Here is a 22987-nt window from a genome sequence, read left to right as displayed (position 1 = left end):
TCGCCCCGGCTTGATCTTTAGAAACAGCTTGCCCCCAAGCCAGAGCATGGGGGAATACTGGTGAAGAGAATTCTGGTCCTCCCAATGCTTTCGTTCACGTGGCAACACAGTCAACAAAAATATGTTGAAAGAGATGAAGAAACAAATAATGAATGAATAAGATAAATTAAAATGACCAACAATAAGAAAAAAAATCAGAACATCCATTGAAGGCCGACAAATATTGTGAGAATTCTCCAAACAAACACCTTTTCAAAAATATTTAATATTTTCCTCAATAAAATTTTATAATTTATAGTTTTTCAGTATTTTTTTATATTTTTGAGAATATGTTTTCCAATTATCATGATTTTCTTTACATTTAAAATATTATGTATTCATTTTGGCGAACTTTTTATTATCTTGTTTTTCTGCTATGCTGTTGTTGAAGTCTGTTTTTCGGTGTAACTAACAAGTGTGCGGAAGTTGCACTTAATTTGTAGGGAGTATCTAGAACTCATCTAGATGAGATATAATTTGGTCTCATTCACTTTGAAAACAAGAATAGATACAACCCACATCAGCACACACGCATCTTATAGCATCACATTCAATGGCTATAAAAAATGAATGAGACCAAATTATATCTCATCTAGATGAGTTCTAGCAAAACTGTAATTTGTATGAGACATACGTCATCTCAGGTTACCAGACGGACACAGGGCACTGTTTGCCCAAGTTCGGACCTCCGCGATGCGGGTAACAACCATATTCCTGCCTTGTATTGGATTATATTACAAAATGATATCAATAGTGGTGTACAGGTTGTTTCTGTCGAGTTGGGGCGGACAAACTAGACAGAATGTCTAGATCAGATCCAATGGCTCTATTGGTCCATCGAGATTAGCGTTCCGAAGACCCTATAGCGAGCTATCCTCTCCTTGTCGGGCAGACGGCTATTTGTAGTGGCCATGGTCGGTTGTTCGTCCGTGCATCGTCTTGATCTGCAGTCGCAATCCCTTCCGGACTCCATGGATGTTAGTGTATTTTTTGTTACCGATTGATTTTTTTTACCGTTATTACTAGATCAGATAATTATTTTGCAAACAAAAAAATGTGCCTGGTATAATTAGCAAAAAGCCAAGCAGAAATGCACATGTAATTGGAAGTTTGGAACAGAGGCAGCCGACGCAGGCTACACGGACTTGCATATGGATAAGTTCATCCGATCAACCGATCCATTCCTTCCATTCAAGCACAGTAGCAAACAACTAGCTACTCACAACCAACACACCAGTGGCACGCGAGCATCCGCACCAGTGTGGGAATAAGAGCATCCCGTGCAGCGAGCGAAGCCGCCTACCGGCGCCGGCCCCGCCACCTACGTAAGCTCTGGCCCCCGCACGCCCGTGGAGCGGCTATAAATACGAGCCCGCGCCGCTTGTCATTCCTCAGGCGAAGGAGCAACGGGCACACCACACCACTCCTCCACTCCACTCCACTCCCCGCCAGCACTTCACGTACCTAGCCAGCCAGCAATGGCGATGCAGCCGGGCGGCGAGGGGGAGACGCTGATGCAGCGGTGCAAGCCGTACGTGGCGATGATCTCGCTGCAGTTCGGGTACGCCGGGATGAACGTGATCACCAAGGTGTCGCTGAACCACGGCATGAGCCACTACGTGCTGGTGGTGTACCGCCACGCCTTCGCCACCCTCTCCATCGCGCCCTTCGCGCTCTTCCTGGAGCGCGGCAAGGCCCGCCCGCCGCGGATGACCCCCCTCGTCTTCCTCAACATCTTCCTCCTCGCCCTCATGGGCCCCGTCATCGACCAGAACTTCTACTACGCCGGCCTCAAGTACACCTCGCCCACCTTCTCCTGCGCCATGAGCAACATGCTCCCCGCCATGACCTTCGTCATGGCGGTCATCTTCCGGATGGAGAAGGTGGACCTCAAGAAGGCCAGGTGCATGGCCAAGGTGGCCGGCACGCTCGTCACGGTGGCCGGCGCCATGCTCATGACGCTCTACAAGGGCCGCGCCGTGGAGATGATCTGGTCCAGGCACGCGCACCTCCCCGGCCCGCACCAGGACGCCGCCGCCGCCGCCAAGGACTGGTTCAAGGGGTCCATATTCCTCATCATCGCCACCCTTGCATGGGCCTCCCTCTTCATCCTCCAGGTCTATATATAGCTAGCTCGCTTCCCTCCTGTCCATGCGACCATACATGCATGAACTGAGAATCCTAACAGGTAGTGTTTGGTGCATGCAGGGCCCGACGCTGACGAGGTACGACGCGCCGCTGACCCTGACGACGCTCATCTGCTTCGTGGGCACCCTGCAGGCCATCGTGGTCACCTTGGCCATGGAGCACACCACCGACGTCTGGAAGATCGGCTTCGACATGAACCTCCTCGCCGCCGCCTACGCCGTAAGCCTCACAGGCCATACTAGCACCATCAGATCGAGACAATAACTAAACATGGCATGGTACTGACCATGAATCTCTGTGAATATGTATGTGTGCAGGGTATCGTGACGTCGAGCATTGCCTACTACGTGCAAGGGCTGGTGATCCAGAGCCGGGGCCCGGTCTTCGCCTCGGCCTTCAGCCCGCTCATGATGATCGTGGTGGCCATCATGGGCTCCTTCATCCTCGCCGAGAACATCTACCTCGGAGGGTACGTGCATCTCAATCCTCATCTCCATGCATGAGAGACAAGATAGAGCAACAGTCAGTTACATTATTCTTGCTGTTTCTGGCCAGGATCATCGGGTCCGTCCTGATCGTGGCCGGGCTCTACTCGGTGCTCTGGGGGAAGCACAAGGAGGACGTGGAGAAGAAGGAGATCGAGGCGACGGAGATCCCCGTGGCGATCAAGGGCGTCGAGGGCAACGGCAGGATCATGGACATGGTGGAGCTGGACGAGGTGGAGCTGGAGAAGGCCCAGGCCAACGGCAAGGCGGTCACCATCTCGGTGCCCGCCGCCGCCGGGGAAGCTGCCCGGGTGCAGCGCGACGACGAGAACTGATCGTTGGAGCAAGAGATAGGTGGATCTTGATGCTGTGGTGGTGCGGTGGTCTAGTGCTCTGAGCAGTGGTGGTAGTAACAGTAAGAGTATAACTGGTCTTCCTGGTGACGAACCTGGTAAAACATATGCTGTGAGGAAGAGCTTTGTAACGTCTCTAGCTAATTAAGCCGATGCTTTCTGTTTGTGGTAGCCTGTCTTATCTATCTGCATCTCTTGTATCAGCTACCCCCTTCAGAAGTTAATTATGACATATGAGCCATGATTATGCTATACCTCAGCTAGCTCTTCCAATCCTATATGAGGAAAGTGCTTGATCATGTCAGGCTATCCTGCTTCCCAACTCCTCGCCTAGTAGTGCACAAAAGGAATCATAGTCTTTGGGCTCACATGATTGATTGGACGTGGGATTTGTGGGCAGGCAGGCAGGCAGCACTCCTCAAACTCCGAAAGGGAAATAACCATATCTCTTTCTGCATTTTCCATATCTTTTCAATTCTATATATTTGTCAAATGTGCGTTTTCGCTACGTACCGTTCGGATGCGGCGGTTGGCGCATAGCCGTATATATCTTACATTATTCATGAACTTTACCCCCATTGCATCTTGAGAGGTTAGTTAAGATAATGCTCCCACCATACATGTGATGTACGTATGTGCTAGTGATTCCGAGAACCCTCTGTCTTAAGTAATTGGCAACTATGGCCTTAAAGAATCAGGGTTATTAACAAGTGATGAGAGCTGGAAGGAGCTAGGAATAAACATTTCCCCAGAAAAGAAAAGCATGGAATCCTACTTAGCGCGCACTCGCAAAGATTCAGTGTCAAGTCTTAAACCAGCATGAATCTCCTTTAGCCGGGAATAAAGATTCGAATCCGAGGTCCCATCCCCGGGCAAGTTGGTGCCCCAAAGCCCCGGGGCCAGGAACAAGAACAGTTATCTGAATCATGTGCCCCCTGCCTGCCTGCCTCCTCCTCCTCCACCACCTTTCTCATGCTCCGTCTTTTCGCGGTGTCAATCCTGGGCACGGCATGGCGGACCCGGTCGATCGACGAGCTCTCGTAGGTTCCCTCCCTCCACCTCCCTGGCTTCCATTGCCTTGGGGGGAATAACAGGTTGCAGATGAGACTGGGATGTGCCAATGCAAGTTAATGGATTCTACATCACTGGCTACTTGGAAACCGAAAAACACGTTTCGCACCGCAAATTGTCCATGGTGATGGGTACATATCACTCCTTGTCCTGGCTCTAGTTAATCATGTTTTCAGACAGATCATTGCCTGAAGAAGAAGAACTGCAACAATAACAGTACATATAATGGCAAGTTTTTTTTTTCAAGTGATAATGGCAAGTTTTTAATCACGCAAAGTGTCATGATCGATCCACATAGCGTCTTGGGAAGGCATTGCAAGACGACAAAAAAATGCGTGCTCAAATTGTTTGAAAACGCATTAGCTATGCCTACACATGCAAGATACGTTTCAAATGCAATTCTGCTTTATTAGCTCCTTTTTTCAGCTAGGACAGCACCAAAAAACGCACGCTTGTGACTTATCTGACTGCTTAGCGTGTAAGATGCTTGCTCCAGTTGGTTTTACGAGTAGACGATTAGCGAGTCTCCAAGCTTATCCCCCTGTGATCAGCCAGGGAAAGTGCTCCCACCGAACATCGGTCGACGTCTTGGAATAACCGAAAGCCTTCTCTGTGTAGAGAAGCAATGCTTAGCATAAAGCCAACCACACTCATAAAATTAGTGTTTCTACACTCAGCCCACACGCAGCAATTCGCTTAATCTCCGAAAACCAATGAAACCCGCTGTATGGCAAGTAGGTAACCTCAGCAGAATGCTAAAAACAGGGGCAGAAATGCTAATAGAATAAAGAGCATTACACGAGGCCGTGATCTTACTAAGATACCTTGTTCCAAACCAGAAAATGATACGGCATGGGCATAAAAATAAGAGCGAACTGTCAGATGGTGATATGCCAAAGGACAAACCATGTCACCCCCCTCAAATTGCAAAATATATGATACCACAAACCCGAATCGCCTTCTTGGTTTTTGTCTCTTGATATCCTGATATGTTATAAGCAGGCATCATGGGTGCTCTAAACAGCATGTCTAGTGTATCATAAGCTCCAGCACAGGTTCAGAAGTGCACAAATTTGTGGCCCCATCTATAATTGAGGTGTCAGTATCACCCAGATCCAATAAAAGAAGAGATTCGTAGATGACCAGGCCAACATTCAACCAAGGATAAAAACAAATTGCTACAATTGGTGGAACTTTTGTACTTTAACCAACACCTGATTTTTAACACGCCAAGTAACATCAGGAACCCTCGTGATTTAACTTTGCGAAAAATTACCAGAACAGCTTATGCTCAGTGCTTTAACTAACATGTAAAGCACTTTCTGTTGAGTATTTGTCGATATTAACGCCACCGTCGACTTCTCGGGCACCCAAGGCAGTGCAATCCTTAATTTTCTACTCATCCGACTCAGCATTAGTTGTCAATAGCTTTATGTGATGCATGCGGCAGCGGACTCCTTGGTTGCTTTTATTTTGAGTCAATTACACCACTGGTGCCACAACTTGGCGTGAAAAATCAGTTTAGTGCTAAAACTTGTGGCATACATTAAATTGGTGCCACAACTTGGTTTTGGCGTGCATATACGATGCAAATTACGTTTCTATACGAAGAGGGTGTTGATTAGGCACGCCAATGTGACATGGGCCCGCTGTCAGCAAGGCAAAGAGGACATGTGGCCTGCTATTTTGCACAAAAGAAACCTCTTAATTTTTTCCTCACAAAAAAGCTCTTGCCACGGCCGCAAGGGTCCACTTGTCAGCGTCTCAAAAATAATTAAAAAATGGCACCTGCAAGGATTCAAACCGCTGTCCTGTAGCTCACAGCTGCGCGCGGCTAACCGCCTGAGCAAGGACAAATTCATGTAACAACTGGATCCTGCCCCTATATATTTTTTGAATATTATGCGGGCTACAGTCCCGACCACCCATTTTACACTGTTCTTTTACGAATTTATAGGATATTTATAAATTATAATCGTGCGTTATAAATAATATACATATTAATAAATTAATTTAAATTATAAAATAATCATTTATTAATTTAACATTATCCATGTAAATTATAAATAAAGAACTGTTCATGTAATAATTTGCACATTGGATAAAAACATATACTCAACAAATGCTTATATAAGTTTAATTTTTGTCACATTTTTAAATAAATATTAATGTAATATACAAAAGTATTCATGCTTTAAAAAGTGTTTATTTTTATACTATATTTTAGTAAATGCTTTTATAAGTTTAAAAATGTCACCGTTTAAAAAAATCATGTAAGTATATAAAAGTGTTCATGCTTTAAGAAAGTTTTTAGTTTTCTATATATTTTCATAAATTTTAAATATTCACAGTTTCACCAAATTATTCATGCAGTACATAGAAGTTTTCATGCTTTAGAAAACATATATCCGCATAGTGTAATTTTTTTTACACGTATAGTGTAAAAATAGTTGGCTGGGATTCGAAGCAGCAATATCTGGGCATCAGGTGTGAGTGGCCACCGCACCACCCAGCCGTGTTACTTTTTGTAGGAATTTATAAAATATTTGTAAATTATATTCTTATGTGAGAAATAATGATAATATAGAATAATATTATGTTATAAAAATATTCAAGTATTATTTAAAACTTATCTATATTATTAAAAATATTTATGCAGTATATAAAAGTGTTCATTGTTATTTTGAAATTTACTTTATTTATAGCACATTGTTACAATAATCATGTATTTATAAAGTGTTTTCAAATAACAGTGCAAAATGGGCTGTTGTGACTCCTTTCCTCTTAAGATAGAAAGTTTATACTCTCTCCATCCGGAAATACTTGTCATCAAAATGAATAAAAATGAATATATTTAGAACTAAAATACGTCCAGATACATCTCCTTTTGTTCATTTTGATGACAAGTATTTCCGGACGGAGAGAGTATATGCTACGTATCAATTTTATTATAAGGAACGTTGACGACTGTACTGGTGTGGCATTTGCTCCTGCAGGTCACGGAATCGAATCCCATTGGCGACAATTTTTGCAAAATGTTGTGGGTTGCTGACAGATGGACCCCGCACAGCTCCATCCGTGAGAGAAATGTAAAAAATTCTGAGGTTTTTTTTTTTGCAAGATAAGCTCCTCGTCAACCTGTCCCTGACAGCGGGCCCGTGCCACGTTGGCGCGCCTAATCAGCACTGTGTTCGTATAGAAACGTGATTTGCACCGTATATGCACGTCAAAGCCAAGTTGTTCCACCAGTTCAATGTATGCCGCAAGTTTAAGCACTAAACTGACTTTTCACGCCAAGTTGTGACACTAATGGTGTAATTGACTCTTTTATTTTCCATGTTAGACCTGAACTGTGGTGTGAACTAGTTGTGCATGTTACATCATGTGTGTTGCACTACGATTCAAGACCTACACGCCAAATCCTGTGTGTTAACATCACCGCTGTCTTTATAAAAGTCACTAGGTAGTTCAGGCGCGTCGTCTTGCGAGGGAAGGAGTAATTTCTTCCACTTTCTAAGTTGAAAACCACCTGGCTGCTGCTGTGCTCGAGGATAATAACAGAGACCTAGTGGTAATTAACAATGAGCACTATTCTTGGTTCCAAGGTCGCATTTTATTAAGTTTCGCACTGAAGGAACACCCATAACTTCAACTAAAATGCCGACTAGATGAATGCTACTTTGGGATCAGATCTTGGGGGCATATGTCACTGAATTATTTAGCTGGAGATTTACTATCACTTTACCTGCTGGATTAGCAACAAGAGAGTAAAGAGAGTAGACATGAAGCACCAAAGCTGCCTTTAGAATCAATGGAATGACCAAGCAAGGCACACTAACATGTAGTGTGCTTGAGTGAGATCATTACACTGGAACTGAGCACAGACAACTACTAAGGCCTTGTACAATGGGAGGTGCTTAAGGAAGATGCTTAATGAAATAAACCAGGTTTTTTTAAGCACCGGTGCTTATTTGTACAAGATAGACACTTAACTAAGCGTCTCTCCTGTAGAAATAGGCACTGGTGCTTAAGAAAAAACTGGTTTATTTTTCTAAGCATCTCTCTAAGCACCTCCCATTGTACAGGGCCTAATGAAGACTGCGCATGAGGGAAAAGAGCTACGACTCAGAAGGAACCGTAGATTGTTCGGTCATGTGATGGCAAATCTCAAATCCACACTATGACATATTTTCAAATTTTCCCAACAGTTTTTGTTGATGACTTTTAGTCATTAAACATTGACACTACAAGGTAAGAGTTTCTAAACATGAGGCAACAAACTGCTGAATCCTAACCCAGACTGGACCAGCAAAAACTGTACTTTTTTCACAAAAGGATAACCAGAGATCAAAATAACTATATATAATTGACGCATATTATATAAAACAGAAAGCTTCTTCAGCGCAAATATCTGAGATATCGAGTTTCTATTCTGCAGACGCATTTTTTTAGGGATATTCTGCAGAAGCATTGTGCGGGAGCAGAAACAGGTTTTGCATCAGAAGTTAAGATCAACGATTCAAACAATTCAAGCATTAACAAGCAGTTAACCTATATGAGACCAAACGTATGAAAGTACAGGCTAGAGGCCAACTTGTTGGAGGTGGTTACATTTTCACATGTAAGAATTGTCTGAGCAATCCTTGGGAAGAGAAACATAATTTGCCGGTATAGAAGCAGCTGTCTTGCCAGTATCCTTCATTTTTCCACAAGACAAGCCTCCCTTGCGTGAAACTGGGGTAGTCACACGCCGGCTGTTAGGAGTTCCACCAACAATGTTGACATTAGTACTCTGCCCAAGAGGTTTCCTTGCCGAAAGCGGGCGCATAGGACTAGGCTTTGCTCCATATGGCGCACCTTGTTCTGCTGCAAACTGTTCTTGTAGTTTCTTAAGTTCCTGGAGATAGTTAAAACATTTCAGCAACCCATTAGAGTTGAAATTAGTAGCAGGAAAGCCAACATACAAGGTAACACACCCATCCTAACTCTCCTATCAACTCCCCAAATAAGTGATGTGGAGAAGAGAACAAAACATCTAACATGTGATATGGTGAATGAGAATTGTAAGAGGCAATTTGAGCTATCTTAACGAGGGAATGGCTCGATTATTACTTCCATGTTGATCATTTGTACTCATGATACTGACCCAGATTTGAATATATATCTCCAGAAATGTTATCAGAGAAGATTTCAAGAAAGCTAAAGAGGGAACCTACAAAGACACCAGACACACACACTGATGAATGTGACAGATTGAGTGGAACAAGAGGCATGGAAAATATGAAACAAGTATTACTTGTTGTATCATTTGTATTCATGATACTGAGCAAGGTTACAATATATATTTCCTGAAATGTTCTCAAGAAGCTAAAAAAAGAGGCCGAACACACTGATGAACAAGGATTGAGTGGAACAAGAGGCATGGAGAACCAACCCGTGATCGACGTTTTTCCTCTTCCTTTTGTTGTCTTTCAGAGGTGTATTTTTCTAAGCTATCCAAAAGCCTCTTCTGTAAATGAATGCGGCAAATGTTACATTAGTAAGATGAAATTGACAAATTGAAACATATTCGTTTGAAAAGAGCATTTGGTAACTGAACTTGCCTTATCATACATAAATGGCATGCCCTTCTCCTTTTCCCAAGCATTAACTTTAGTAGTCAAATTCTCCAGCAGGGCTACATGGTAAAACAATATTGAAGTTGAGAAACAGAGGTATCAACAAAAACTTCTGTTAGAGAAATCAAACCTAAAGATCAGTAGGACAAACACCAGAAAACAGAAGGAAATGAGTGTCAGAGATAGTTAAAATGTTATAATTGCCATGCTCATTGTAAATTAAACTAACTGGGTGTACCTTGACTAACAGGTGCATCAAATGACCCATAAGCATGTTTCCAGAAGATTTCACATTGTTGAATATTTTAAATAAAGCTTCAGTTATGTCCAACTATAGTATTCATCTAGAACAAATTAAGCAGCGGGTAAAATTCAACATAATCACAGCTATTGTCCAAGCAATCCAAAATGATAATCACGTAAAGGCTCATCCAAACAATAGAAATTACCAGTAGACACACACACACAAGTATAGAGGCATACATGGAATTTTGCTGACCAATACCCTTGCCTTCTCCGCGCGCTTGAGATTTATGTGAGCTCCTCGACCAGCATTATAGCGATTTTGATCCTGAAATTGAAACCATATAAATGGTCTATGGCAGATGCAACAATGTAATACTTTGACTAAAGATAACTAGCTGGTCGATTAACCATTGGAACAAGTATAGACCAAAGAGCATTTAAAGTTAAGAAGAAGAAAATTCAATTTACCCCCTCATATTCACCGAGCCAACCCTCCTCTTCAGTTGCTGATGTCCATTTTTCCACCTTTTCTAGAATGTCCTTTCTGCTTAGAGCAAGATCTCTTGCTTCTGCAATTCGGTCATCCATATCTGTAAGCAGCTCTGAGAGATCTGCTCTACCTACAAAACAAAGTTTATACATTGTCAAATTCAACAGATAATAGTACTGTGCCATTAGGGAATAAACTAAGAGCAATATGGTAACAGTAAAATATCTTCCTTTAGGAAACTACCGTTGAGATACTTAGTAAAAACAACTGAGTACTTATAAAAATAACCTCATGTCACTGGCATTTCAAAAAATGCCACTATTTGAGTATTATCAGCCTTTACTTCTGCAATTAAATATTGCCATTTATTTTAGACGATTTTGATGATTAAATCCAGTTGTTTCTGGAGATGTTTATTTTATCATGATTAATGCTCCACAACTTTTATGCCTTAATGCTTCGAGTCTAGTAGAAATATGCAATTGTGCTGGGTCAATTGCCAAGGGAAATAAGTTGCTATGATGGATATGTTAAAAGTAAAGGAACTGAGTGCTCCAAGTTTAAAACTTGTGTCTGATGTGCCAACAAATCCAGAACAGTAGCTCAAAAAACTTAATGTAAGAAACAAAGACAGCTTTTAAACAGAATAGTGCATACAATATTAAGAAACCAGCATTTCAACAGAACAGCAATTTTCTCATCCAACCGCCCATTACTGCATGCTCTTTTAGTTTTGATAAGAGCTTATTCAATTTGTGTCAAAATTGATCTGCCTAAATATTCAAGCTGACACTAGAAGACACAAAGTTGAAAGACAGTTTCAGAACCTACCTACCATTGCATTTGACTAAGAAATTCACAGAATTTTAAGGTGAGATAGAAACGGCAACGTTATATAACTAAGGAGCACCAGTTAAATCATGCATCAGGTAGTTCTTAATGGAAACAAAACTGTATAAAATAACTTCAGTTATGTATCTTCAGGATGAAAGGCACGGGAAAGAAGTGAACCAGAATCAATAAGCTCAGTGAGAATCCGCCACTCATGATCGCTGTCAATATGCATGTGAACACTTCTGTAGATTTCTTCAAGCTGAGTCATTTTCTTTAAGACAAGCTCTTTCATTTTGCTAGCTTTCAAATGCTTCAGCCTCTTGACCTCAACCTCTACCTAAACAAGGGGGAAAAGGAATTTTACATGAAAATTAGTATAATTTGAAGAAATTAGCTTGATGAAAATCCAAAGAAAATAAGTAAATAAATAGACAATCAATTGTAACCTTCTCAATAAGGTCATGTGCAAGGCATCCTTGGGGCATCACTGTATTGGGTGAGACTGAAATCAAAGAGGTAACATGATCAAAGCATTTCTGTTCATCTAATGGTGTGTCCATTAGACTCCATAACTCAATGAGTGTGCTTCCAAGATCTTGTAGCTGCAATAGATAATGCAAATTTCAACAATGTGGATCTTTGATACAAAGAAATATGGAACAATATTTAGCAGAAGTTGAAAGGAAAGCATGCTAAAGTGCACAAGTCCATAAACCATACACTGGTCAAAAATTAAACAGAATTAGGATGGCAATTACAGTATGAATGTATGATTGATTGAAGAATTTTGAGCGCTGCCCAATGAACAAATACACTGGTCAAACCATGTCATGTATAATGTATGTGAATCATAATGGAATGGCATAAAACCAAAGAAATCATACTACAAAAGGTATAGAAAAAAAATCATGATATGCTTTGCTAAGCTGAATCGCATCATAATGTCAAGTCTCAAAGTCAATGACTCACATACTGGAGGTCAAATAGTAAAACAATATACGCCAAGGTGAAAGCATTGAAGTAAGATACATGCAGACTCCTGCTTTTATTAAATGTACAGGTACATTCAATCATAAGAGTGACAACCAATACAACATATTCAACAGTTCAGAAAATAAATCATGATATGATTTGCCAGGTCAACTACTCAAACACAATGCCAGGCCCATACTGGACGTCAACAGTAAAATAAATATACACTAAGGTGAATACATTAAAGATACACAGAGACCCATACTTTTGTTAAATGACTAACATGAACAGCAAACATCAGTACCTTCCGCAGCCTCTGTTTCTTTTCTTGATTTAGTGCGTGAAGTTTTCCTGCAAGCCTATCAAGTGTGCTATCACTTATACTCATGGATTTGATTCTTTCCAATTCAACAAAGCTGGGATGAACTTCATATAATGTCTTCTTAAGATCAAGAGACATCATGTTGCACATTTCATTAATACACTTGATCTGACCATCAATCTTTTGCAGTCTGAGATTCTGAAAACATCAGGACAAACAATTTAAGCGTCGGAGTTGAAAGATTCAGGAAATGATAGGCTTATACCAGGTGCCTAACCTTTTCTGTTTGGAGCTCATTAAGCTGGGTTTTCAGTTCAGCCAGTCTTCCTGTAGATAGGTCAGTCTCATCCACTAAAGGAGCTGCAGGATCCCCATGATTAATAGTTCCTGAAATCTCAGCTTGTAGACGAACTATATGCAGCTGAACAGCCAAAAATTCATTTATGCGCTCATCTCTCCGCCGTCTCAGATCATCCAGAACTGGCTCTAGTTTTGCAAGTTGTTCCATTAATGTACCCCCAAGCTTCCCCACCTAAAGAACAAAAGCCAAACATAGCACATAAGACTGGAGCATGATATCAGCAAAAGGCACGGAAGGGATCAGGAAATAATATTTTTTATGAAAGGATCAGGAAATAATATATTTTCTGAAAGGATCAGGAAAAAAAATCACTGACCCTAGAAAAGGATTCACGCTCTCCCAGAGCAGAAAGTATCTTTTCTATCTCAGCTTCGCCCAAGGACATCACTTGAAGCAGGTCTGCCTTTTGCTTTCTAGTTTGTTCAACTTTCTTCCTGTAAACATTGAGGCAGTCCTCCTCCAACTGCAAGATCATCCTATCTCTTTCCAGTTCATCCGGGCCTATCTCTCCCCATAGTTCCTGAATCAACAAATGCGATCTTCAGCAAAAGGCTGACAGTACATACGGCAATTACATGAGAAGTGATGCTTATAAAGACACGAAAGGATCAAAGAAAACTGCATACTTAGCAGTTAGCACCAGCAGACAAGGAGGCAAACATGTAAACAGGGGGAAATTTTGGGCAACGGCTTACCAGAATCATAATCACGGACCAATTAACTACCACAAGCAGTACAACAACCATCAGTAAGCACCGAGAGATGCAATGTGGCAACCGAATTCGGGGATTAGGCAGCAAAATAACCAAGACCAAGAAAACATCAAGAGATGCGCAGGTCACCACCGAATTCAGGGACTAAGCAGCGAAATAACCAAGATCTTTTAACCAAGAAAGCATCAAGAGATGCGCCTAGAACCACCGTCTACACAACTTTCCGGCAAACAACGCAGCATCACGAACGCGACAAAACGAAGACCGGGTCGGTCCTTTCCCCAAGAAACTAGCACCAAAGTCGTGCGCCAAGAAATGGAATCACAGGAGAGGCGAGACCGTACCTGCAGTTCCTGGAGTAAAGAGCCGCAGGAGGCGCGCGTGGGCGGCGGCGGCGACGGCGGAGTCGCCATGGACGAGGACGACGGGGCGATGGAAGAGGGGTTGGATAGATCTGGGCTCTGGGAGTGGTCTGCGGGCGCTCCCTCGCCTAGGTTTATAGGGAGGGGGGAGAGGGGTTTGAAAGGGGAGGAGCGGGAGGAGGAAGGGGAACGATGGGACGACGAAGAGGGGAGGAGGGGGAGAGGATTTGAAAGCGGGTGCGGCGTTCTCGCCGACTTTGCTGGGCCGTGATTGAAATTGAAATTGAAACCGGTGGGGTTGTTACGCTCTAGCCGGCCTAGTCTACTCTGATTGATTGATCGATCCGGAGCAAGTGGCGAGAGCAACTAATTACCAGCACTTCTTCGGGGGAATCAGATCCTCTAATATTAAGAAGGAAAGTTAGAGAAACTATAATCCCCTAACTTTCCTTCTTGCAATCCATATGATTAAGGCTAAAATGATTTAAATTAATATGCAAATTACAAATTTAATGTGTAAATTAATCATTACATACAAACAATTTGATGGTAAAATAAAATTAATTATAGATTATTTATATCTACAGTAAATATCAATAGTAAATAATCCACTAAATGTGTCTAACATTCCTTCTTCATTTTACACTATGATTACATTGTAGCATCGTGACTTTACTTCTCTAAGTTAGAGGATTCGCCTCCTTTTTCGGGAGTCTCGCAACGATCAGCGCCACTTGACGCGCTCTCAGTCATTCGTCACATGTCGCGCTCTGGACGCTCCCTCCAGATTTTGTTTTTTTATATTTTTCCGCACGCGTTTTCGGCTTTTTAAATGATTTTTTTCAGGTTTTTTCGACGTTTTGGTTTTCCACCGGTTTTCCCTAGCTTTTCGACAACAACAAAAATTCAAAAAAAAAATATTGCGCAAAAAACACATTTTTTCTTTCGCAAGAGTCACGGCAGTGCCTCTCGAAAACGAAAAAAAAACGCAGTTTCTGTATTTTTCCTTTCGCGAGAGTCACGGTTTTGCGTCCGCAAGAGGCACGGTTGTGCTTTCGCGAGAGTCATGGCCGTGCCTCTTGGAAACGGAAAAAAATGTTTTCTATTTTTTTTCGTAAGAGTCACGATTTTGCTTCCGCGGGAGGCACGTTTGTGCTTTCGCGAGAGTCACATCCATGCCTCCTCGGAAACGGAAAAAAACGCGTTTTCTGTTTTTTTTTCTTTCGCGGGAGTCACGGTTTTGCTTCCGCGAGAGGCACTGTTGTGATTTTGTCAGAGGTACGGGCGTGCCTTTTTCGGAAAGGAAAAAAAGCCGTTCTCCCGGTTCGGTTTTTTCGTCGGTTTTTTTGTCCTTTTTTTTGTGAAAAAAAGTTCGCCAAAACCTATCAACATGGGATCTAGTTTTGAAGATCTCGACGCGAGGAATCCAATGGCGAAAACGGTTCAAGATTTGGACGCACAGTTTAAGAGATAAAACATTTTGAACAAACGGATCTACGAAAAAAGAAAAAAAAACTCCCAGCGCGCCACTTGTCGCAACCTGAAAAAGTTGGAGTGATCTTCGCAAAGAGTACTCCTTAATTAGTGATTTTGGCAAGTGGCGTTCAAAATTTCCCCGGTTTTGGGTACAGTTTTAAAGTTTTTTTTACTAAATAGGCTAGGCTTGTTTTTTCTCTCCACCCCTTTTTTAGTCTGCATATAAGATTTGATCAAAGTCAAACTTTGTTAACTTTGACTAAGTTTATAGAAAAAATTATCAAGATTCACAATATGAAATCAATATTGTTACATGCATCATGAAATTAATTTTCATAACATAGAACTTTAGTATTCTAGATATTGATATTTGTTTTCAGAAAGTTGGTCAAACTTTACAAAGTTTGACCAAATCTTATATGCAGACTAAAAAGAAACGAAAGGGAGTACTTTTGTACTCCTTCCGTTCAAAATTTGTTGATGCTCAAATGGATGTATTTAGAAGTATTTCAGTGCTACATACATCTATTTGAGCGCCATGGAGGAAGTATTACTCATGACGTACATTTTTCCTCTGGTCCTGGCGGCTAGGGTCTAGCCGTCGTCAGGAGGCCAATCTTCCAGCGCTATCCTCCGATGGCGACCTCGGTCGTTGGTGGTGAGGGAGGTCGCCGGATCCACGCGCGTGGATCATTTTACTCTCTCATAGTCTAGGTTTTTAGCCTGTTCATCGTCTTGGCTTCAGCGGCAACGATGACGGCGCTGAATAAAGATTCTTTGGATCCATGCCTGACGAGGCCTTCGGTCCAATGTTTGGGGGTGAATTTGGAAACCGGTCTGTTCAAGTAAGGATGGCATGGCGGCGGCGGTATCCTCGTGGTGGACCTGTGTCCTCGGGCTCCGCCGTTGCAACAACGTTTGCTCTAGTGTCGGCGCGGAGCTTGGGAGGTAGTCCAGGAGCGGATGCAGATTATGGTCTACATCGACGACATCTGGAAGACGAAACTTGTGCTGGGTTCGTGGTTCGTGGATGGCAGGTACGGTTTCCTCCTTCGGCGTCTTAGTCGTGGTGGGGTGCCAGATCTGGAGTTCGATGGCGTGTTCGAGGTGTTGCCCCGGTCTGATTCATTCAACGGCAATGGCTTCACTTTTGGTGAGCCACCTTGGAGGTCTGTAAAGCTGCATATCAGCGATGGAGTCGTGTCGAGCTCGGGTGAGGAGGTGGTCCGTCATTCTTTTCTTCGGTGGCTGTTATGGTGGTGCCGGAGGTAGGTGACGGACATTGATGTGAAGCTCAGAGATGTTCTGCTGTCTTTTCAGTTTTGTCATGTCCTTACATGACTTGTACTTTGATCTTTATAATATGAATGAGACATGTATTACCATGAAAAAAAGAAAGTATTACTCATGGTTTAAGGATTATAATCCCACCTGATAATGTGTGGCTCCTTCTGCACCGGAACCAATCCATTACGACATTGGGACCTATCAGAGTTTGTGTGACTAGCATAATTAGCGGTTATGACATATGTGAATAATTTTGCAAAACAAGTGTAAATATATAAGAATTAGGGACAATTCCAATCTTTCCCCTAATTTGCGTCCACTCTCATCTTTATCCCTAAAAATCAGGTGCCTAACTTTGCCCCTCTTTCAGTCTTGTGCGCTTATGAAAATACCCCATTGTGTCGTTTTCGTCCGGTTAAAGGGGTTTGACAATCTCCAAAACATTTTATGGACATTTTTAACCCTCGCTGCATATGTTACTTACATGTGGGCCAGGGGAAATACTTTCACGACAATACTATCCACTCTCACTGACCGATGGGGCCAGTCAAAACTGACTATGTCAAGTCAAAACTAAACATGGGATGTTGTGTTTTGAAGGAAATATGCCCTGTAGAGGCAATAATAAAGTTCTTATTTTATATTTCCTTATTCATGGTAAATGTTTATTATTCATGCTAGAATTGTATTAACCAGAAACGTGATACATGTGTGAATACATAGGCAAGACACCATGTCCCTAGTATGCCTCTACTTGACTAGCTCGTTAATCAAAGATGGTTAAGTTTCCTAGCCATAGACATGTGTTGTCATTTGATAAACGGGATCACATCATTAGGAGAATGATGTGATGGACAAGACCCATCTGTTAGCTTAGCATAATGATCGTTCAGTTTTATTGCTACTGCTTTCTTCATGTCAAATACATATTCCTCCGACTATGAGATTATGCAACTCCCGGATACCGGAGGAATGCCAAATGTCACAACGTAACTGGGTGATTATAAAGATGCTCTACAGGTATCTCCAAAGATGTTTGTTGGGTTGGCATAGATTGAGATTAGGATTTGTCACTCAAGTATTGGAGAGGTATCTCTGGGCCCTCTCGGTAATGCACATCATAAGAAGCCTTGCAAGCAATGTGACTAATGAGTTAGTTGCGGGATGATGCATTGCGGAACGAGTAAAGAGACTTGCTGGTAACAAGATTGAACTAGGTATGAAGATATCGATGATTGAATCTCGGGCAAGTAACATACCGATGACAAAGGGAATAACGTATGTTGTCATAACGGTTCGACCGATAAAGATCTTCGTAGAATACGTTGGTGCCAATATGAGCATCTAGGTTCTACTATTGGTTATTGACCGAAGAGGTGTATCAGTCATGTCTACATAGTTCTTGAACTCGTAGGGTCCGCGCGCTTAACTTTCGATGACGATTTGTTTTATATGAGTTATGTGATTTGGTGACCGAATGTTTTTTGGAGTCCTGGATGAGATCACGGACATGACGAGGAGTCTCTAAATGGTTGAGAGGTAAAACTTTATATATTGGATGATAGTATTCAGACACCGGAAGTGTTCCGGAATGTACCGGGTACATATCGAAGTACCGGGGGGGTTACCAGAACCCCCCCCCCCTCGTGGGAAGATATGGGCCATATGGGCCATCGGAGGGAGACACACTAGCCCACAAGGGGTGGCGCGCCCCCCACCAGGGAAGGAGGCCGAATTAGACTAGGGAAGGGGGCGGCGCCCCCCTCTTTCCTTCTTCCCCTCTCTCTTCCCTTCTTTCCCCCCTCCGGTAAAAGGAAAGGGGGGGGGCGAATCCAACTAGGATCCCAAGTAGGATTCCTCCTACTTGGGCGCACCTAGGTCCGGCTCCCTCCCCCTCCCTTCTTTATATACGTGGGGAGGGGGCGCCTACAACACACATCAATTGTTCCAAGCCGTGTGCGCCCCCCCCCTCCACAGTTTACGCCTCCAGTCATATTCTCGCGGTGCTTAGGCGAAGCCCTGCACAGATCACATCACCATCACCATCACCACGCCATCATGCTGATGGAACTCATCTACTTCCTCGACACTCTACTGGATCAAGAGTTCGGGGGGCGTCATCACGCTGAATGTGTGCAAAACTCGGAGGTGTCGCACGTTCGGTACTTGGTCGGTCGGAACGAGAAGACGTTTGACTACGAGAACAGTGGTGCTTGATGGCAACAGATGATTTGGTAGACCATTTCACTCTTCTACAAAAGAGCTACATTTGGTTGGAGGGACTTGCGATTGAACATAGGAGTAAACCTCTCTCCGTCCTATTCTCCTAGGCATGAAGCTCATTAGACTTTAGTTGGTAGATTCTTCTCGGCGATCTCCAAACATTTAACAAACTTGCTTCGCGAACCACATTTACACTTTGTTGCTAAAGACTTTGACTTGGTGAGGACAATACTCTTCGTCACTCAAGACGAATCCTAACCATATAGAGAGTTGGCAGCTCTCAATAGTAATAAGCACAAGAACTCTAAACTTAGATTTACTGTGATGCTCAACCACTATCTAAGTTTCTACTCTTGGTTATCTCTCAGTGGATCTTAAACTCAAATCTTTTGAAGAGGGATGCTCTATCAATCTTCTCATAATCTCAAGCAGAGCAGCCAACGAATCACATTAATGTGGGGTGACTATTTATAGCCGCAACCTTCTGGGAAAGGAAATGACCATCTAGGACATGCGGTCCAGCCAATGGCCAACCGACACATTTCCAATAGTAAGAATTTTGGGCACATGGCAACTTTACTTGAGGAACAAGTAAAGATGACTCCTCGATTCGAACCATATCTCTTGCAGCCCAGAAGGTCAACATCTTAGGCTGGCAAGTAATGTTTCAGAGCACAAAGAGATTTCTCTCAACTCTCATAGGTTTCGGTTAAGCATCACAACAGACATTTGTCTCGAAATACGTATACCCCCTTAGTACTATGGTGGTCCTATGACACAAATAAGAGAAAAAGAACGACGAAACAAATGATATGACTTTGCTTCACATTCAATCTTCTCGACAGCAGTAATTTCTTCTCAGACACCTTGAGTACAAATTGCTTCACTTGAGCAATATTTTTAGGGGTCAACTCCGTCACACAATCTTCTCAGTATTGTTTCTTCTCGAAACATATCTATCTTCTCCGTTGCGCAGTACTTCTTGGTTGAATTTATCTCAAACTTCTCATCAGAATGTAACATTATTCTCAATACGCCAGGGATTACTTCTCTCTGTATGCACTAGGAAACAAAATCAGTCCCATACTGTTTCTGACAACAATCTCGAAAACACAAGGGGGCAAGACATTGCACCAACAATCTCCCCCCTTTTGGACGATTGTTGACAAAACAGATAATCAACGGCGAGTGTATTAAAAGGTAATCGATAACATGTGGAAAGTAAATCAAAGATAAAATATGCTCCCCCTAAATGTGGGAAGCTCCTGAAAGATTTGAAGTTCAATATTGATACGTCCATTTTGCATCATGATTTCCTACTGTTATTTATATTGTTTTGGTCATTATTCCACCTTATGATGCAATTCTAATGCCTTTTCTCTCTTAATTTGTAAGATTTACATTGAGAGGGAGATTGCCAGCAGCTGGAATTCTGGACGTGAAAAAGCTATAGCAGAGATACCTACTCTAATGAACTCCAAATGACCTGAAATTTCACGGAGATTTTTACTGAATATATAAAAAATACTGGAGCAAAAAAATACCAGAGCAGGCCACTAGCTGCTCACAAGGCAATAGGGCGCGACCACCCCCACCCCCAGGCATGCCCTAATGCCTTGTGGGTCCCACAACTGGCCTCCGGTGCCCATCTTCTGCTATATGACGGGTTTTGACCTAGAAAAAAAATAAAGAGAAGACTTTCAGGATAAAGCACCGCCGTCTCGAGGCGGAACCTAGGCAGGAGCACTTTTCCTCTATGGTGGAGCGATTCCGCCGGGGATACTTCCCTCCGGGAAGGGGAAATCGAAACCAATGATCCTCTCATTGTGGGAGGACCAATCTTCATCAACATATTCACCAGCACCATCTCATCTCAAATCCTAGTTCATCTCTTGTATTCAATGTTTGTCCCAAAAGCACAGATTGGTACCCGTGGGTTGCTAGTAGCACTACTTTAGGATGGTCCAAACCCGACACTAGAATCAGAGAACCTTCGATGAAAGTGTGTGTGATGCATTAATTGCAAATGGTGTTGTAAGAAAACCGTCAAAAATGATACACATTGTTTGCGATGTCGGAGACATCAAACACAATTCAAATTATAGTTGTGTGTGCGATGCTTGGCATATAATTCACTCAAATAAACTGTTTGCGATGAGCATAACAAAAGAAACGGGCAGCCAGATGAAGGTGTGTGCGATATACGGCATACAGTTCACTCAAATGAACTATTTGTGATTAGGCAACACAACAGAAACGGTCAGCCAGATCAATGTGTGTGCGATAGAGCACATATAGTTCACTCGGATGAACTGTTTGCGTTGAGTCAAGAGAACAAAAACGTTTCAACTGAATAAGATGTGTGTGATACGTGAAAAACAGATCCGTAATCAGAAATGTGTGTGAATACCAATAATAAGACAAATGATTGCTGATAATAAGCCGTGTGTGTTCTTGGCAAACGCTTGTTGGTATACAACTGTCAATAATTGATGAAATCATCACTGACGGGTTCCCTAGCTTAATCCGTGTGTGATGTGATTGCATACAGAACAACAACATATATACTTTATAAGGACTTGATTGCATAACCAAATTAAACATCCAATTAGGTGGCTAGCATACACATGACATTTGCACACACCAAATTAAACTATTACACGCATAATTAACTAGGGTAAATGATCATATGATCATCATCTACTTCTTGTTGTGACACTTGTCGCCGCTACTCTGTTGGTGGCTCAATCTGGCCTCGTCGATTATGGGAAGGAGGCACTTCCTCATGTCAACGATTCTCCTGTGCATATCATAGCATGTCTACACGTTCTTGGCCGCGAACCTGAGGTGAGGTTCATCCAGTTGCTGTATCTAGGCACCATGTCAGGATACATGAAGTGTTTTGTTGGCATCCTGCTTCATCTTTTCGTGGTAGGGGTCGATGATGGCCGAGGCGAGTTCATCCAAGGAGTCCTTCGTGCTGCCCCAGACCCTGTAGTGGTCACAGATTTCGACAAGTTTCTTGCTGGCCAAGCCAGTAACCTTGAGTGCTTTTACATCGTCGGAGGTTTCCACCGTAGCAAACTTGTAGTTGGTGCTGATGAAAAACCTGGCGAAATAGTCACAAGGCTCTGTGCCATGCAGTAGTGGTAGATGAGGACATGATGGCACACGCACAACTGGGCTACGGCAACCTTCTGGTCTATGTGGGGGTGACCGCCGGTGTACTGGAGGTCGATGCCGACCACCTTGTACTTGTCTTGAGCAAGCAGCTACTCCACGGTACTGATGTAGTCCTCCACCACGACCGGGTCAATGGTGTACACCACCGAAAGATCTGTCTCCCTCACGTGGGGTCTCCACTTTATGCTCGCCAAACTCCAATGGAGCGCCACTAAATATCCTCTCTGTATGTGTCATCGTGGGTGTGCTTATTGTGTTGTGGGGCGCAATCGAAAGGTTGAAGAAACTAAGGTTATAATGGTCACAGGAATTAACAGTGAAGTCGGACGCCTGGAATATTGGCACGCTCGGATGGCAGTTCTAATTTGCAGCGGTAACTCCATTGTGTCGCACGTAACTGCATCGTGGCAACGCGCGCGGTGCAGCCGCATGCATATGGGGCCCCCAACATGATCGTGTGCCAGCCCCGCCAACCGCTGGCAGAGCACGCGGAGGGACGCGAGCAGAGTGCTCCATGGATGCATCAACAACGAGCAAGCATATCCATATAGCAGTTGAACACGCAGGGAAAAGTCGTCCACAAGCTGAGCGCACGGAGGGATGCGAGCAGAGGCCGACACTGTGATACGTGGAAAATAAGATGAACTGTGCGAGTGATGGTGGAGGCATCAAGCACGATTCAGATTAGAGTTTCATGTGCGATACGTGGTATACAGTTGATCCATCTGAGCTGTTTGTTATGGAATAAGCCATGTGTGTTGTGCGCAAACGCTTGATGCTATACAATTGTCAGTGGTTGATGAA

The 22987-nt window shown here is 43.0% G+C and overlaps 2 protein-coding genes across 2 annotated transcripts; one reads left to right on the top strand and one right to left on the bottom strand.

Annotated features, from left to right (window-relative positions):
• Nucleotides 1-1448: 1448 nt before the first annotated feature.
• On the top strand, nt 1449-3196 carry LOC119343399 (WAT1-related protein At5g07050-like). The gene is made up of 4 exons (XM_037614365.1): nt 1449-2156; nt 2248-2406; nt 2505-2656; nt 2743-3196. Exons 1-4 carry the CDS (start codon nt 1518-1520, stop codon nt 3005-3007), a joined length of 1215 nt encoding a protein of 404 aa, XP_037470262.1. The 5' UTR covers nt 1449-1517; the 3' UTR covers nt 3008-3196.
• Nucleotides 3197-8506: 5310 nt separating this feature from the next.
• Nucleotides 8507-14236, bottom strand: LOC119343388 (65-kDa microtubule-associated protein 5-like). The gene is made up of 11 exons (XM_037614364.1): nt 13997-14236; nt 13256-13459; nt 12856-13110; nt 12561-12776; nt 11731-11886; nt 11462-11621; nt 10429-10580; nt 10198-10285; nt 9700-9773; nt 9531-9605; nt 8507-8993 (listed from the first exon to the last, which is right to left on the bottom strand). The coding sequence occupies exons 1-11, from the start codon at nt 14063-14065 to the stop codon at nt 8712-8714; spliced, it is 1731 nt and encodes a 576-aa protein (XP_037470261.1). The 5' UTR covers nt 14066-14236; the 3' UTR covers nt 8507-8711.
• Nucleotides 14237-22987: the final 8751 nt, after the last annotated feature.

The sequence above is a fragment of the Triticum dicoccoides genome, chromosome 1B (genome assembly GCF_002162155.2).
Source record: "Triticum dicoccoides isolate Atlit2015 ecotype Zavitan chromosome 1B, WEW_v2.0, whole genome shotgun sequence".
In the NCBI taxonomy this organism is placed as follows: domain Eukaryota; kingdom Viridiplantae; phylum Streptophyta; class Magnoliopsida; order Poales; family Poaceae; genus Triticum; species Triticum dicoccoides.
The sequence above is the reverse complement of the archived record's forward strand: the minus strand, read 5'-3'. Positions and strand labels throughout refer to the sequence as shown.